We start from the raw sequence: 17,577 nt of genomic DNA, 5'->3' as shown, positions 1-17,577 counted from the left end.
TAAAGATCAGAGGTTTAAGATCAAATTGAATTAGAGAAAAAACTTTAATCTTTAAAAATATCTTCTCTTTCTCCGGAATTGTTAATTAATGCAATAAATGATTTAATGGTAAACATTATATATCATTTAAATCTTTAAGAGCTTAATTTTTTATTTATTAAAAAAAAAAATCTTTTATAAAATATAGTAAGAATAGTAAGGAAATATGTACACATGTAAAATATAATCAAATTTTGGTATTTTTTCATTTAACCATTCACAAATTTGATGAATAAAAACGATTAATTGTTGTTTTTTCGTGATATCAGTTTCTTCTGCTTTCAAACGCCTGCAAATTTTTAATAAAAAAAATAAATAAATAATTTAATATAATTTAATTCATATCATTTTTTTTTTTCAACGATTTATATATGCATGTCAAATTTTATAAAAGGAATAGCCATTTTGTAGAATGAAACTTAATGGCATGAAAATGGAATTAAAAATTTTACAGTACTAGTAAAAAATACAGTACCCTTTTCTACAGCAATATAAAAATTCTACAGTACTTTTACAGTACTCATTTACAATTATTGTTTAATATTTCTTTCTAGCTTTTTTCAACTACATCATTATAGTATATTAAATATAACACATCATTCTGGCTGGTTGTCTTCTCTTGCTATTGGCACAAAATTTAATTCATGAAAAAAAATTTTTTTTTTTGAAGAGTAATATTAAAATTTAAATTATGGAAAAAAGAAAACCAAAAGTAAAAAACAAAAAAGATTGACCATTCCGGTATGGCATTTTCTGGTGTTATTATCTTATGCATAAAGCATTTTGCTTGATAATATTGCCTAATTTTGGTAATATTAACAAATTCTGCTCCAAGATTTTTCATATTATCAAGTTTTTGTTTTGAACTTGAACCACCATCAAATTGGAGTAATGCTGGAATATATGTTTTGTTACTCCAATGCCATCGCCAGTTACTAATTAAACTGAAAAAAAAGAAAAAAAATTGGAATATTATCATAAAAAAGTTTTTTTCTAATCATAAATTTAAAAAGAAAAGTTATAAGTTTTATAAAAATTTATAAAAAATAAAAAATTAGTAAAAAAAATAAGTTTAGAAAAGTTAAATTATGCTAGAAATTGCGATCAAATAATATATCTTTGAGATGTATTTCTAAAAATTAATAATTTTGTAAATCAAATTTCAACTAAGAGATGATTGTTAATCTTATTCATTTAAAAAATTTATTTACCTGTAAGGTATGAATGCACATTGATTACTACAATATTTTGTAAAACACAATGCTCCCATAATATTATTATCTGTAGCATAATAATTTTCCAATTGTCTTGAAAGTTCTTTAAAAAAGCATTCTGATCTTAAATGATAATGAATTATTCGTTTTATTTTTGTTTTTATTTTGGTTAGAAATTTCTCAAATTTAAACTTATTTCTTTTAACATTTCAAATATTTCATTTAAATTCAATTTCAAACACTCATATATTAGTAATAGCAATGAATTGAATAGTAATACATAAATCTATTTTTGTATTTAAAAAAAAAAGAAATAAACAAATAAATAAATAAATAAAAGCTAACTTGATGCCTGCTTTAACAAAAAAATAACCACCAGCAATCATTTTAGCCAATAATCCTCTGTCACCTTCCTGATCAAAAAGTAAATTTCCATTTAAATCTAACATCTGACGTGTATCTGTTTTGAAATGAAGAAGAAATAAAAATGAATAAAAATTTTATCAATTTAATTTTTCTAACTATTTGATAAAATCATTTATTAATTACTTATGCTAATTATTATTGTAAAATTAAAAAAAAAACCTATCATAAATACCAATTCAATCTTATTTCAAAGTTTAATTTTTTTATTTTCACTCATTAAAATTAAGAATTAATCAAAACAATAGAAAATTATTTTTGATTTAAAATTTAGATTAATAAAATTAATAGAAAATTATGTCACATCTATTATTATTAATTATCATATATAGAAATTACTTTTTATTATTATCTATAATAATAGATTAACTTTAACATACTTATAATTTCGAATAAATTTTTACGCCAATAAGTATCTGCTTGAATCATCCAGAAATCACGATTAATGCTAGCCAAATATGTGCATAATTTTGCACGAAAATATTGTAACATTTGATAACGATCATTGCCTTTTTGAAATGGTAAATGCTAAAAACGAAAAAAAGAAAAACCGGATAACACCGGATAGCACCGGATAATGTAAAATAAATTTTCACAATCTTTTTTTTATTTTTTATTTCAAAATTCCTCAATTTTACCTTTTTTTTTTCTTCTTAATTAATCATTTAATTTTCAATTTTTCTGTACAATCAAATTTTTTTTTTTTTTTTTTTTTTAAAAAATTTTTTTTTTTTTTTTTTTTTTTTTTTTTTTTGAAATTTTTTTAAAAAAAAAGTAATAAAAAATTATGGTAAATTAAAAATATAAACCAATGAATAATAAATGTTTGCCAAATATACTTTACCATTTGTGGTAATGGCCAAAAGATAACTTTAATTTCTGGCCATATTGTCCGAATTGTGCTATAAGTTAAACGATCAAATGCAAATATTAGAAGCCTTCGATGAACATTTGGAAAATTGGCCACATTGCATAACCAATTTAAAGTTAAATTTAATGAATGCTAAACGAATTAATTAATAATCAATCATCATTATTATTATTACGATTATCATTAGTATTATTATTATTATTACTAATTATAATTATTATATACAAGCAAATTTATTATAAAATATTATTACTAAATTATAAAATATATTATAAAATATTACTCCTAATTTATTATACAATAAATGATACTTACGATATTAAACATTAAAATTGCAGGAATATCATCAATTTCTGATAAAAACTGAAATAAAATCAATTAAAAGAAATTCTCTGATATTAAGCAAATTTTTTAAAAATTATTTAACAATTTGCTTAACTTATCAATCTTATCAATAATTTTATAGTTTATAAGTGCTATCTATATTTCATATTTTTATTTTTAATTGCAAACACTTTTATGTTTAATTCAAACATGTCGCATGTCACATGTATTATTACTAGAAAATATATCTGTGACATCATTTGAAATTTCAATCAAATTTATCTAACCTTCTCGTTGACTAATGAAAAAGTTTTTGATAATTTCTAGCAAAATCAATATGTTTGTCCTCTTATCATCTAATTGTTAATTAATTTAATTCATTTATTCAACTTTATTCAGCCTAATCATTTCTTATTCTAACTATCATTAGGTGTTAATCATCAATTTTCAATCGAATAATTAAGAGTAAGAAATAAAACATTAAATGTTAATTACTAATTTTCAAACGATTAATTAAGAGTAAGAAATAAAACATTAAATGTTAATTATTAATTTTCAATCGATTAATTAACAGTAAGAAAGAAAACATTAGATGTTAATTATTAATTTTTGATTGACTAATTAAAAGTAAAAAGTAAAACATTAAGTATTAATTATTAATTTTTAATCGATTAATTAAAAGTAAAAAGTAAAAAAAAAGAGAGAGAGAGAAAAAAAAATGAAACTTACGCGTTTTAAAATGTAATTATAACGAAAAGTATTTGTATCAAATGCTCCCTTATATTTATTTATGCCAAATAATCCATTATAACTTAATAAATATTTATCATGTAAAAGACATAAAATAAAGTAATAAAGAATATAATACCATTTAAATTTTAACAATTTCATTATTGCAATCATTTTTATCTGTAATTATTGAATAAATTTTATCAAAAATTGTGCAATAAATAAAATAATTCATTTTGAATTCATTATTATATTAACTTTTTTTTTTTTTTTAACAATTGAATATTATTCAAAAATTGTATAGAAATTTCAGAAGAAAAAAATTTTCAAATTTCAATTTAGAAACAAAAAAGAATTCAAAAAAAAAAAAAATGAAATAAGACGATTGCATCTAATATTATAATATTTATAAAGAAATAATAAAAATATTTATGATTGGATAAAATATTTTTGTTTTTCTTTTTAAATTTGAAAATTTTCAAATTTAAAAATAATTGTAATTGTTTATAATTGATTGATTAATTCTCATTCGTTTATATTTTATATAAAATTGTAAAATTAGAAAAAATTGAAAAAATATTCATTCAATTTCGAGGAAAATATTTCATATCTTTTATCCTATTAAATTTACACTTTATCACTCGAAAAGGAAGTGTAAATTTCATTGATAGTTTCAACGAATGATTAGATAGGAATTTATCAAGGTCATTAATTTAACCATATACTCAGAATTAAGGTCAAATTATAAACAATAAAATTTGTGTTGATGTTATCAGTAATTAAAAGCAATGATATATATGCTCGAACTGATATGCTATATACTTGGCATTAAGGTCATATTATAAACAATAAAATTTGAGTTGATGTTATCAGTAACTGTTATCAGTAATTAAAAGTAACGCTGTAAATTTATTTGTTATTATCATTTTATGGTGAAATTGAAATTTTGATTGGATTAAAAATTATTAATTACTTATTCATTGATATTAGTGAAATTGAAATATTGAAATTTCAACAAAAAAAAAAAAGAATTATTTCAAAAATGCTTTTTTTGTTCCTCCAAACTTGGCGAGAATTTCAGACTTTGAAAAGTTATCATTTCTTATCATCAATTTATCATTTGAAGAGAAATAAAAATGATAAATGCCGGGAAGAAAGCAATGGATGATAATGATATTGGGATTTGGTAATATTTATAAAAAAAAAAATAAACTAACTTTAGTTCAATCTATCAGTAATTTCAAAGCAATTTGTACTATGTGTGTAAAAGATAATTCAATTTAATTTACCACTTTCTTGATTTAATTTATCATTTCCTGATTTATTTTATCATTTTATTGATTTAATTTATCATTTTCTTGATTTAATTTATCATTTTCTTGATTTAATTTATCATTTTCTTGATTTAATTTATCATTTTATTGATTTAATTTATCATTTCCTTGAGAATTATGCAATTCTCTCTTCTGATGATTACTATAAAGGATATTTCTTTTTTGCAAAATAGTTTTTCTTGTCTTGTAATTTTTGTAAAATAGAAAATAGTTAAAAAACTTGAAATAACTTCCCTCTAGACATTAAATCCTTTAAAATATTAATTTATTACGATAATAAGATGCACAAGTAAGTTTAAAATGAATATAAGAAATGATTTACTTCTACAATAAAATAAATAAATACTGTAAAAAAAATTTTTTTTAAAAAAAAAAAAAAAACAAAAAACAAAAATACATTATTATTATCATTATTATCACTATTATATTATCATTATCAAAAATCTTGGTTAATCAAAAATTAAGTCCTTAATTTAGAATAATATATATGCGAATGTGAAATTGATTTGATCAAATATTATTTTTATTGCTATTAACAATACTGGCAACATTTGTAAACAATTTTACATTATCAAACTTACTAAAGAATAGCAAATAAATGATAAATACAAAATTCTACATTTAACAAAAAAAGTATTATTGCAATTTTAAACATTATTAAATAACCACAACAGAAATGAGGTATTCAGGATTTACTCGAGATATACTTTAAAATATTTTTACTTCAAAATACTTTAAAATATTAATCATGCAAGAATATTAAAATTAGCAAAAACAATCAGAAATATTCATTCATCACTTTCGTTTCTTATCAATATAAATTTTAAATCTAATAATTAAACATTACTAAAAATAGAAGCAATCTTGCTAATGTTTTTTTTTTTTTTTTTTTTGTTGAAGTTTAATCTAACATATAATTTTCCATTTTATTTAATCAAAATTATACATCAAATAATCCCTGTACACCTTATTCATATGACTAAAATTATCATTTAAATCAATTCTTCTAATCAACATATCACAATTTTACAACAAACAAATGTTTGATTAGTAATTAACTAGAATCATATTAATATTTACAAATATAATTTCTTCATCTATCAATAATTTACAATTTTTTCTTTTTCTCTTCCTCTTCCTCTTCTTCTTCTTCTCATTTTTCAACTTATAATCTATTTAAGAGAAAAATTTTACATACTTTTTAAAATGAATAAAATAAATATTAGAGAGTATAATTTCTTCATCTATTAATAATTTATAATTTTTTCTTTTTCTCTTTCTCTTCCTCTTCTTCTTCTTCTCATTTTTCAACTTATAATCTATTTAAGAGAAAAATTTTACATACTTTTTAAAATGAATAAAATAAATATTAGAGAGTATAATTTCTTCATCTATTAATAATTTACAATTTTTTCTTTTTCTCTTTCTCTTCCTCTTCTTCTTCTTCTCATTTTTCAACTTATAATCTATTTAAGAGAAAAATTTTACATACTTTTTAAAATGAATAAAATAAATATTAGAGAGTATAATTTCTTCATCTATTAATAATTTACAATTTTTCTTTTCTCTTCCTCTTCCTCTTCTTCTTCTTCTCATTTTTCAACTTATAATCTATTTAAGAGAAAAATTTTACATACTTTTTAAAATGAATAAAATAAATATTAGAGAGTATAATTTCTTCATCTATTAATAATTTACAATTTTTTCTTTTTCTCTTTCTCTTCCTCTTCTTCTTCTTCTCATTTTTCAACTTATAATCTATTTAAGAGAAAAATTTTACATACTTTTTAAAATGAATAAAATAAATATTAGAGAGTAGTTGTATGATGATGATGATGAGCAGTAGTGGTGGATATTGGTTCAGACATTGAACGATGATGACAAAATAAATAATTCATAAATTTGTAGCCAAGTATCACAGCAAACATAATAGAAACCAGAGCAAAATAATAACCATAAACAAAAAACTGCAATAAATTTCATATATTTGTTATAATTTAATAATTAAATTAATTAAATATTAAAAAAAAAAGCTTATTTTTATAACAAATAAATTAATTTATTCCACTTTATTACTTATCTATTTTGTATTCATTTCAAAAAGAAAAAGAATTCAAAAGTTTTCATTCCTTAAATAATATCTTTGTTCTCTTATTCACAACTAAAGAATATTCTAACTATTTTTGATTAAATTAATTTACTTTTTTGTTTTTTTTTTTGATTAATTAACATATTAGAAAACTTTTTGACTGGATTAATTAATATTAGAATTGTTGATTGTCATGCTATTAATCAATAATGAAATTAAAAATTTAATTAAAATAAAAAATAAACCTGAGTTCGAATTGATAACGAGAAACCATGTTTATCCGCTACTGCAAATGTAAGAATAGTTTGTAATAATAATGCTAAAAATGTATTCCAACCAAATACTAAACCATAACTTGCAGAATCTAATTGCATTGCTATATTCACACTAAATTCAAAAAAAAAAAAAAAATAAATGTGTGATTTAAACATATTTATAAAATTACATTTGAAGCAATTTTGAAATTAAAGCAATTTTGGAAAATTCTGAACTATAATCTGGCTTCGAATATTTTTTTATTTTATCAAATTAATCAAATTGTTAACTGAAAATGATAAGTGTAATATAAGTTTGATACATATATGATCGAAAGTTTAAATAAATCTACCTGAAAATAAATTATGATGCATAATTTAATAAATAACAAATTAAAGCAAATATTTTGTGATTTATCTAGAGGTAAAGAAGATTAAATTTAATAATTGATATTATCAATTTCTTCATAATGATAAAGTAATAAAAATTAACCTTGCAACCGTTATCAGTAAATTATAAATGGTTATCACAATAACATATAACACGTAAGTTACGTAGACAATTTCTATTTGAGACATAATAATAAGTAGAATAGCAATAAACGCTGACGTTATTAGCAGTACGTGTTCACCTCGTTTTGACCAATTCACGTTCATATATTGTACCAAAAAACTTATAAATGCTCCTATCAATAAAATTCAATAAATTGAAAATTATTTAAAATTTTTCAATAAATCTAGAAAAAAAAATTTTTTTTTTTTTTGCAAATAATATATAAAAAAAAAAAAAAAAAAAACGGTTAAACTAATCTATCCTGATAAAAAAGTTAAATTTTCCTTCTGGCTTATTATTATCATCCAATAGCTAAACAGTCTAATTTACTCTAATGAATTACCAATAGAGAAAGTATGAATAAAAGATTAAAAAAAATTTTTTTTTTAAAATATACCAATAAAAGTATTAGCACATTCAGTAATACCATTATAAATATCAGAAGATGTTTGCATTGTAGCCCATAATGTTTGTACATAGTTCATAACCTTAAATTAAAATTTCAACAAAATTCAAAAAAAAAAAAAAAAGTATTTCGACTCTTTCTAAAACAATGAATACAATAAAATAACAAACAAACAAACAAATAAATAAACAAAAACAACAAAAAGAAAATAACCTGAAAAACACCACAGCTAGTTAATGCCCACCAAATGCTCCATTTTAGGACAATCTTATCTCGTTTGAAAATTTTAAAATGATACCAAATGGAGCGAAAATAGGCAACTATTCCATGATCAACATTTGGTGCATTAGTACTTAAAGCTGTTCTGAAAGAATTCAAATAAAATGAATAAAAAAAGAATACCTAAAAAAAAAAAAAAAAAGAAGAAACAATTTTCGAAATACTATTAAAATTAGCTATAAAAAGAAAAAATATTAGACTAAAAATAAGTAAAAGTTAAGTAGCAAAAAGGTAAGATAAATTATGATATGTAAAATGATGGGTAAATCTTCTTAATGTTATTACCTTTCTTCAATATGATGTGTAAAATGATGGGTAAATCTTCTCAATGCTATTACCTTTCTTCAATATGATATGTAAAATGATGGGTAAATCTTCTTAATGTTATTACCTTTCTTCAATATGATGTGTAAAATGATGGGTAAATCTTCTCAATGCTATTACCTTTCTTCAATATGATATGTAAAATGATGGGTAAATCTTCTTAATGTTATTACCTTTCTTCAATATGATGTGTAAAATGATGGGTAAATCTTCTCAATGCTATTACCTTTCTTCAATATGATGTGTAAAATGATGGGTAAATCTTCTCAATGCTATTACCTTTCTTCAATATGATATGTAAAATGATGGGTAAATCTTCTTAATGTTATTACCTTTCTTCAATATGATGTGTAAAATGATGGGTAAATCTTCTCAATGCTATTACCTTTCTTCAATATGATATGTAAAATGATGGGTAAATCTTCTTAATGTTATTACCTTTCTTCAATATGATATGTAAAATGATGGGTAAATCTTCTCAATGCTATTACCTTTCTTCAATATGATATGTAAAATGATGGGTAAATCTTCTTAATGTTATTACCTTTCTTCAATATGATGTGTAAAATGATGGGTAAATCTTCTCAATGCTATTACCTTTCTTCAATATGATATGTAAAATGATGGGTAAATCTTCTTAATGTTATTACCTTTCTTCAATATGATGTGTAAAATGATGGGTAAATCTTCTCAATGCTATTACCTTTCTTCAATATGATATGTAAAATGATGGGTAAATCTTCTTAATGTTATTACCTTTCTTCAATATGATGTGTAAAATGATGGGTAAATCTTCTCAATGCTATTACCTTTCTTCAATATGATATGTAAAATGATGGGTAAATCTTCTTAATGTTATTACCTTTCTTCAATATGATGTGTAAAATGATGGGTAAATCTTCTCAATGCTATTACCTTTCTTCAATATGATATGTAAAATGATGGGTAAATCTTCTTAATGTTATTACCTTTCTTCAATATGATGTGTAAAATGATGGGTAAATCTTCTCAATGCTATTACCTTTCTTCAATATGATATGTAAAATGATGGGTAAATCTTCTTAATGTTATTACCTTTCTTCAATATGATATGTAAAATGATGGGTAAATCTTCTCAATGCTATTACCTTTCTTCAATATGATATGTAAAATGATGGGTAAATCTTCTTAATGTTATTACCTTTCTTCAATATGATATGTAAAATGATGGGTAAATCTTCTTAATGTTATTACCTTTCTTCAATATGATGTGTAAAATGATGGGTAAATCTTCTCAATGCTATTACCTCTCTTCAAAATTTCGTTGATCATTTCGTGATCCTTCTTCATAATTTGTTGGAATATGAGAAAGTTTAGGTGTATCGTCAACACTTTCAACAACTTTATTATTAGCTATCTTAGATGGTATTGATGGTAGAATAGCAGCAATTCCAAGAACTATACAAACTGCACCAAATGATATCTGTAAAATTAATTATTTAATTGATCAAAAATACATATACTTTTATCTAACAACAACTTATCTTAAAATATTTCAAGAATAAATGAGATAATTCAAATTTTCCATCTAAATTTAATATCTCATAAGTGTCGTATGCAGTAGGAGATATATCTAAATTCAGTAACATAAATTATGATTTTCATAATTGAATACTACTTCGTATTTTAATTTGTTACATTTTTTTTTTCTTTTTGTGTATTCGAAATAATGCAAAAGATTCTAAGTAAAAGATTTAGTAATAATAAAAAAAAAATAATATTAAGTTTAAAGCAAAATTAAAATCATGTTAAATTAGAAATACTTATACACAAAATGCTGAAGTTTTACACCTTAAAAAATGGAAAAGATAAATTTTTTAATGAAAAAAAAAAAAAAAAAAAAAAAAAAAATGAGAATGTATAAGAGAAAGAATTAAACAGTAAATTAAAGGGAATTAATTATTCACCTGATTTAAAAGAAGATATGAACCATATTCAAATGATATAAGAAATTGAGCAAAACCAAAAGCAAAAAATTTGCCAACCAAAGCAGCAGCTCGTATATATGATGTGATAAGTTTATAATATTTTTGATTAACTACAGCATACATATACGAATAATAAGCTATTTCAGCAGCTGATGATAAACCTATAAATAAAAGAATGAATTCTAATTTTTGATAATTGGAAATAATATTTGCTGCATATAATAAGCTTATAATGGAAATGGTATTTTAAGTAATAAAAGAAATAAGAATGCATAAGAGAATAATTAAGGTTTTTTAAATAAATGTATTTATGATCTGATTTATGGATAAATGAATGATCATTAAATAAAAGATAAAATTTTGCTTCAGATGAATTTTTCAGCTTAGAAATATTTATCGGATGATGTAAATTGAATGTTTTTTTTTTTTTTATATTTTACTATTTAATTAATTTATATTATTTTTATTTATTTACGCAGTAAATGATTATTTCAGAAAGATTTTCTTTTTTTTTTTGGATCAGTTATTATAGTACGGTTAATTTATGAACTGTTATATGTCCATCAACAAATGGTACAAATAAATCAGCGATTTATTGAATACAGTCAGCCATAAAATTAAGAATTATATCTCAGCAGGTGGTGGACCAATTGAATAAGGTCACAATGGCAGTCCAATCGCTCTACGGATACAGTAGTAATTAGACTTACGAATACAGTAGCAATTAGACATACGAAAACATAGCAACTAGACTTACGAATACAGTAGCAATTAGACATACGAATACAGTAGCAACTAGACTTACGAATACTGTAGCAATTAGACTTACGAATACAATGGTAATTAGACATATGAATACAGCGGTAACTAGACTTACGAACACAGTAGCAACTAGACTTACGAATACAGTAGCAATTAGACTTACGAATACAGTAGCAATACAGCGGTAACTAGACTTACGAACACAGTAGCAACTAGACTTACGAATACAGTAGCAATTAGACTTACGAATACAATGGTAATTAGACATATGAATACAGTAGTAACTAGACTTACGAATACTGTAGCAATTGGACTTACGAATACAGTAGCAATTAGACTTACGAATACAGTAGCAATTAAACTTACGAATATAGTAGCAACTAGATATAGCAATAATTAGATTCTTTATTTCAATGTTTCTAGATTTCTATGTTTTTTTTGTAAATACTGCTAAAATTTTCATTTATTAAACGACTTCATTCGTGGCAATGTTATCAATGAAGCTAAATTATTTAGTAAAGTTATGAGAGCAAACAAATAAGAAAGATGAGAATATTAAGAAGAAGACAAACAAATGTCATTAATCGAGTCATCCTGTCTTGAAATTTTCCAATAAATTAATTGAAAGAAACAAATTGTTAATTCAATTATATTTAATACAATTGTAAAAATAATATACCGAATAAGATTTGCATAATTTGCATATGCCATATCGTTTTACCCCATAAAAGTAGCGCCCAAGTACCAAACAAGCTAAGAGCTTCTAATACAATAATCGGTTTATATCGTAAAATATCAGTTAAAAAAAATATTGGCACCTGTAAAATAACAAATATTAAAGCATTTCTTTCTTCTACATTTTACACTTTTTTTTTTCTTTTTGAATGTTGAATTATACACATTGAATTATTAATGTTGGATGCTAATCATAATAACTGAAAGGAAAAGAATTTAAATTTAGAATGAAATAATAATAATAATAATAATAATAATAATAATTCAATCAATTCAAATTTGAAAGACTTAGAAATTGTTGAAAAAAAAAAAAAAAAGAAAACATACTAAAAAAAATAAATATGAATATGTCCAGAATGGATAAATTTCACTGTACAATTCAACATCAGTGAAATTTTTGAAAGATGAAACGAGGTACGGTGTAAGGAAAGGTGTTGCTGGCCGAAATTCTTTCACTATTCCATATGCACATATAAGAATTGTTGTAGCTTTCCAATGCATTTCATTCATTATCATTCAACCGATAATAAATCTGAAAAATTAGAATATCAAATAATTAAACAGCAAAATGTTTATAAAATCATTTATCATATCTTTATTTAATTCAAAAAAAAAAAAGAAAAAAAACAAAGTTTTGAGAAATTAGTTAAAAAACAAAAACAGAAAGAGATAAGAAAAGGAAAAAAAACAAAGATTGATTGATTGATTGGTTCTTTGACAACGATGTAATAATCAAGTTAGTCAAACAATACAAAATGAAGTTTAAGTAAGATATTCGAGTAAGAAAGAAGGCTAAATTTAGAAGAGATAAAGCTAACTTAGTGAGAAGACAATTTGATAGTCTGAATATGATCGAATTCAATTCTGATAACATCACATAATATAACAACAACCGATATTTTTCTCTTTAACAATAAATTACAATTATACCATACTTTGGCTATATCCAATATAGCATACTACGCTTGGCCATAACCAAAATAACATACCACGCTTGGCCATATCTAATACGAAAAACTACGCATGGCCATATCAAATATAACATACTACGCTTGGCTATATCTAATATAACATATGACGCTTGGCTATATCTAATATAACATACTAAGCTTGGCTATATCAAATACAACATACTACGCTTGGCCATAACCAAAATAACATACCACGCTTGGCCATATTCAGTATAACATACCGCACTTGGCCATATCAAATACAAAAAAACTGCGCTTGGCCATATCTAATATAACAAACTGCGCTTAGCCACATCTAATTTCATGAAAAAAAAGCCAAGTAGAAATTTTCCAATAGCCATACCTAATTTAAATTTTCATGAAAAAAAAAGAAAAAAGCCAAGTGATAAAAATGTTCCAACAAGTAATAATAACAATAAATGTTGTTTACAAGTTATTCTCTAAACAGAATGAAGTTAGTTAGTTAGTAAGTAAGTATACATCAGAAAGAATTAAAAAATAATGATATATTAGTGAAGAGACAGCAAAGAATTGATGAAAAATTAGAAAGAGGAAATGTAATGCGAGAATGAAGAAAAAGAGAGAGAGAGAGGGAGAGAGGGAGAGAGAGAGAGAACTATTATAATATATCAAAACAAGAATTTTAAAAGATTATTATTAACAATGGATGGACTATTTTACTTTTTGATGATTTGATGATGACAGACAGTTTTGTTGAGGTGTAATTTTCAGTAAATGTTGTTTACAAAAAAAAAAAAGCGAAAAAAAAAAAACAAAAACAGAGTGAAATGTAAAATGTAAAGAAAAGATGTTTTCAATTTATTTTTAGATTTTGTTTTTTTTTTTTTAATATATAAATATAATTAATTCATAATTTATATATTATTTAATAAAACTAATATATAAGTACATAGATGATTATTGATAATAATATCAAGCATAATTATTAATTTATGTTAATTTATAAAATGGTGAAAAATTTTTCATAAAAATTTGACAAATACAACAATTAGTTAAAAAATTTGTAAACATACAATATTTACGATATAAATAGGAATTAAGTTTATTAGTTTGATTAAATTTATAATTCTTATGAAATTCTTATCACTATTATCTTATCAGTAATATGAAATGCAATATTAGAAATTTTTTTTTAAACTATTTTCTACAAGTTTGCTCACATTACAATTTCTTGAAAGTTTTCTCTTCTTTTTGTTTAAAGTCAACAATTAAATTCATCATCAAATGATAAGATAAATGATTGAAATGCATACAGAAGAATAAAACATAAAAAAAAGTTTCTTTTTTGGAAAAGTTAAAGTGTAATTTATGAATCAATATTGCTGTAGGTAATAATAATAAGTAAGTAAAATCAATAAATAATAAGTAAGTAAAAGCATTCTCTCATTTTTTTTTACTAATTATCCATTACCAGTATTAATTAATAACAAAATATGTGATTATCTTTACGTATTTCGTTTAATTCACGTATTTACGTTAGACATTAATAATTACATATTACATTTATTACTTCTTATTTCATCCTATAAAACTAATTTATAGAAAAAAAAATTTCTTGAAAAAGTTAAAGTATAATTTGTAAATCAATATTATATTATAATCTTTATTATAACGTAACTTTGAAAGAATCCCTACGTATAATCACGTAATACGAACAGGGTTGATCCACGTGGTTTTCACAATGGTTCGATCGTTGTAGTTTATCACAGTGAAATAACCAAATACGCTTTCTTCCATAAAAAGAGGAATGTGCAAAGTCAAATATTGTCTAAGAGGGAAGGGGTAGTCTCTCTCTCCCTCTCTGTCCCTCTCTCTCTCTCTTTATTTCTCTTTTTTTTCCTCTTTCTACCCTCTTCCATGTTATTCTTTAGTCTTTGCATTTATTCTCTTTCTTTTTCAATCTTTTTTACCTTTTATAGTTAAATATTTAATAGTAATTTTTATTATTGAGATTAAAATACATGTTTAAAAGATGACATATATAAATAATTATAATAGCTTTTTGATTATCACGATTTCGCATCAAGCATGAAATTGATGTTCATTTACCTTTCATTTTTATTACCTTGATGGTTTCATGTTACGTGTGTATGTGTGTGATAATTTATGTATATTATGTGTAGTAAAATATCTTTATTATTTATTAATTACAGAAACCAGCAGCTGTAATGGAACGGTTTTTACGACTCGGTGGTCTTGGTGGTCTCAGCGGTTCACAGGTTGCTGCTTTTAGTTGCATTTTATAGATTTAATAATGAAATCAATTATATCAATCGATAGGTTTAATCTAACTGAAATTTCCAGTTTCTTTATATGTATGCTATATGTGGAGAGTAAATTGTCAATTAGATCAGACTGAGATATTCGTACGTAAATTGACTTGTTAATTAATTTGATGAAAACATTTTTAAAGAAAAAAGGGAGAAAAAAGTATTTGGTAAAAGTAGCAGAAGAAGGAAAAATGCAAGAGGAACTGGCATTTTCGTAATATTGAGAAAAGATGATTAAATCGTTCTCGCAATAGTAAGCTAGTATTCTTCCCAAGTAGTAAGCTGTTATATGTAATAATATGGTTTTTAGTTTGGAAGTGCCAGTCCGGTGGACAGTAATCAAGTAGATACATCTGAAACAGTCTATATATCATCATTGGCTTTACTCAAAATGTTGAAACATGGTCGTGCAGGTGTACCTATGGAGGTAATCATTGTACATTTTTCCATTTTTTTGAGTAAATCAATATGAAAGGATATGGAGCATTATTATTAATAATGAAAATTTTCAGGTTATGGGTTTAATGCTAGGAGAATTTGTGGATGAATATACAGTAAACGTTATCGATGTGTTTGCAATGCCACAGTCTGGCACGGTAACTTATTTAAGTCTTATTTTCGTAATAATGGAGGTTTTCCCATGAGTCAGAATCAATCGAGCGCTTAATTTTCCCTTCTTCTTTTTCTTTTTTTTTTTGCTTTGTATTAGCATATGACTGTTGTCAATAATTATAGGGAGTGTCAGTAGAAGCAGTGGATCCAGTTTTTCAAGCTAAAATGTTAGACATGCTGAAACAAACAGGACGACCAGAAATGGTCGTTGGATGGTACCATTCACATCCAGGATTCGGCTGTTGGTTATCAGGTGTTGATATTAATACGCAACAAAGCTTTGAAGCTCTTTCAGACAGAGCAGTTGCTGTGGTAGTCGATCCAATTCAGTCTGTAAAAGGAAAGGTTTGTTCAGTTTACACATATATGATTAATTCATTTTGAGAATTGTATTCGCATTCTTTGATAACCATTTGAACTGTCAATTGTATTAATATCAGTGATATTCAGGTAGTAATTGATGCATTTCGAACGATTAACCCACAATCTATAGCACTTAATCAAGAACCGCGTCAAACCACGTCAAATCTTGGACATTTACAAAAACCTTCTATTCAAGCATTAATTCATGGTCTCAATCGGCACTACTATTCAATACCAATCAATTACCGAACCCATGAACTTGAGCAAAAAGTATATTATTTATAATTTAATGGAGTTCACTGTTGTTAAGCATAAGTGCCTTTTTTGCACAGCATGTTTATGAAATTGTATGTTGCTGCATCAAGTATAAGCTCTCAGTAAATTGTTTTTCTTTTAGATGTTATTGAATCTAAATAAACAAACTTGGATGGATTCACTTGGCTTGGAACATTTCTCTGATCACTGTGAAAAAAATCAAGCATCCATGCAAAAAATGTTAAAATTGGCGAAGCTTTACAGAAAAGTTTGTTTTTATCATTATTTATATTTTCACTTTCCAATTTTTCTTTGCTTATTTAATCTACCATGAATCTTCTCGTTTCAGGATCTCGAAGAACAGGAAAAAATGACAGAAGAACAGCTTGCTGTTAAAAATGTGGGTAAACAGGATCCGAAGAGGCATTTAGGTGAAACAGTGAACGAAATGCTTGCTGACAATATTGTGCAAAGTCTTGCTTCCATGCTTGATACATCGTCTTTCCAATGATGCTGGTGCTATATTCCTTGCAGAAGTGCCAAAATGGTCATTGTGAGCAGATTAAAAACTAATATTTGTTTTGCTTGATACCTTTTTCTTACTATTCTCAAAAAACTGGGAGTAAAAAACCAATAATATTACTCTTTCAACATTTACCTTTTTTTCGAGATAATTAGGTTATTGAGGCTCAATGCTCACTTAACATTTAAAGTAGTACTAATAATAGATTTTCCGATTTCCTTCCGAAAATCAGGAAATCTTATTGTTGATTTTCATTGTA

At 23.9% G+C, this 17,577-nt stretch overlaps 2 protein-coding genes across 2 annotated transcripts; one reads left to right on the top strand and one right to left on the bottom strand.

The window, feature by feature from the left end:
- Positions 1-174: 174 nt before the first annotated feature.
- On the bottom strand, positions 175-12,819 carry Bma-folt-1.2 (Uncharacterized protein; the record flags this gene model as incomplete). Its single annotated transcript, XM_043075916.1, has 14 exons — positions 175-328; positions 774-983; positions 1,251-1,376; positions 1,599-1,713; positions 2,057-2,204; positions 2,521-2,679; positions 7,269-7,410; positions 7,771-7,963; positions 8,228-8,318; positions 8,450-8,600; positions 10,126-10,301; positions 10,786-10,967; positions 12,248-12,386; positions 12,631-12,819. 14 exons carry the CDS (start codon positions 12,817-12,819, stop codon positions 175-177), a joined length of 2,175 nt encoding a protein of 724 aa, XP_042931850.1.
- A 2,644-nt stretch (positions 12,820-15,463) lies between these two features.
- On the top strand, positions 15,464-17,306 carry Bma-rpn-11 (26S proteasome regulatory subunit rpn11, putative; the record flags this gene model as incomplete). Its single annotated transcript, XM_001895540.2, has 7 exons — positions 15,464-15,514; positions 15,876-15,992; positions 16,078-16,161; positions 16,301-16,522; positions 16,628-16,810; positions 16,938-17,063; positions 17,145-17,306. 7 exons carry the CDS (start codon positions 15,464-15,466, stop codon positions 17,304-17,306), a joined length of 945 nt encoding a protein of 314 aa, XP_001895575.1.
- Between the last annotated feature and the right edge of the window lie 271 nt (positions 17,307-17,577).

This window comes from Brugia malayi (assembly GCF_000002995.4).
Source record: "Brugia malayi strain FR3 genome assembly, contig: Bm_v4_ChrX_scaffold_001, whole genome shotgun sequence".
NCBI classification, from domain to species: Eukaryota; Metazoa; Nematoda; class Chromadorea; order Rhabditida; family Onchocercidae; genus Brugia; species Brugia malayi.
The sequence above is the reverse complement of the archived record's forward strand: the minus strand, read 5'-3'. Positions and strand labels throughout refer to the sequence as shown.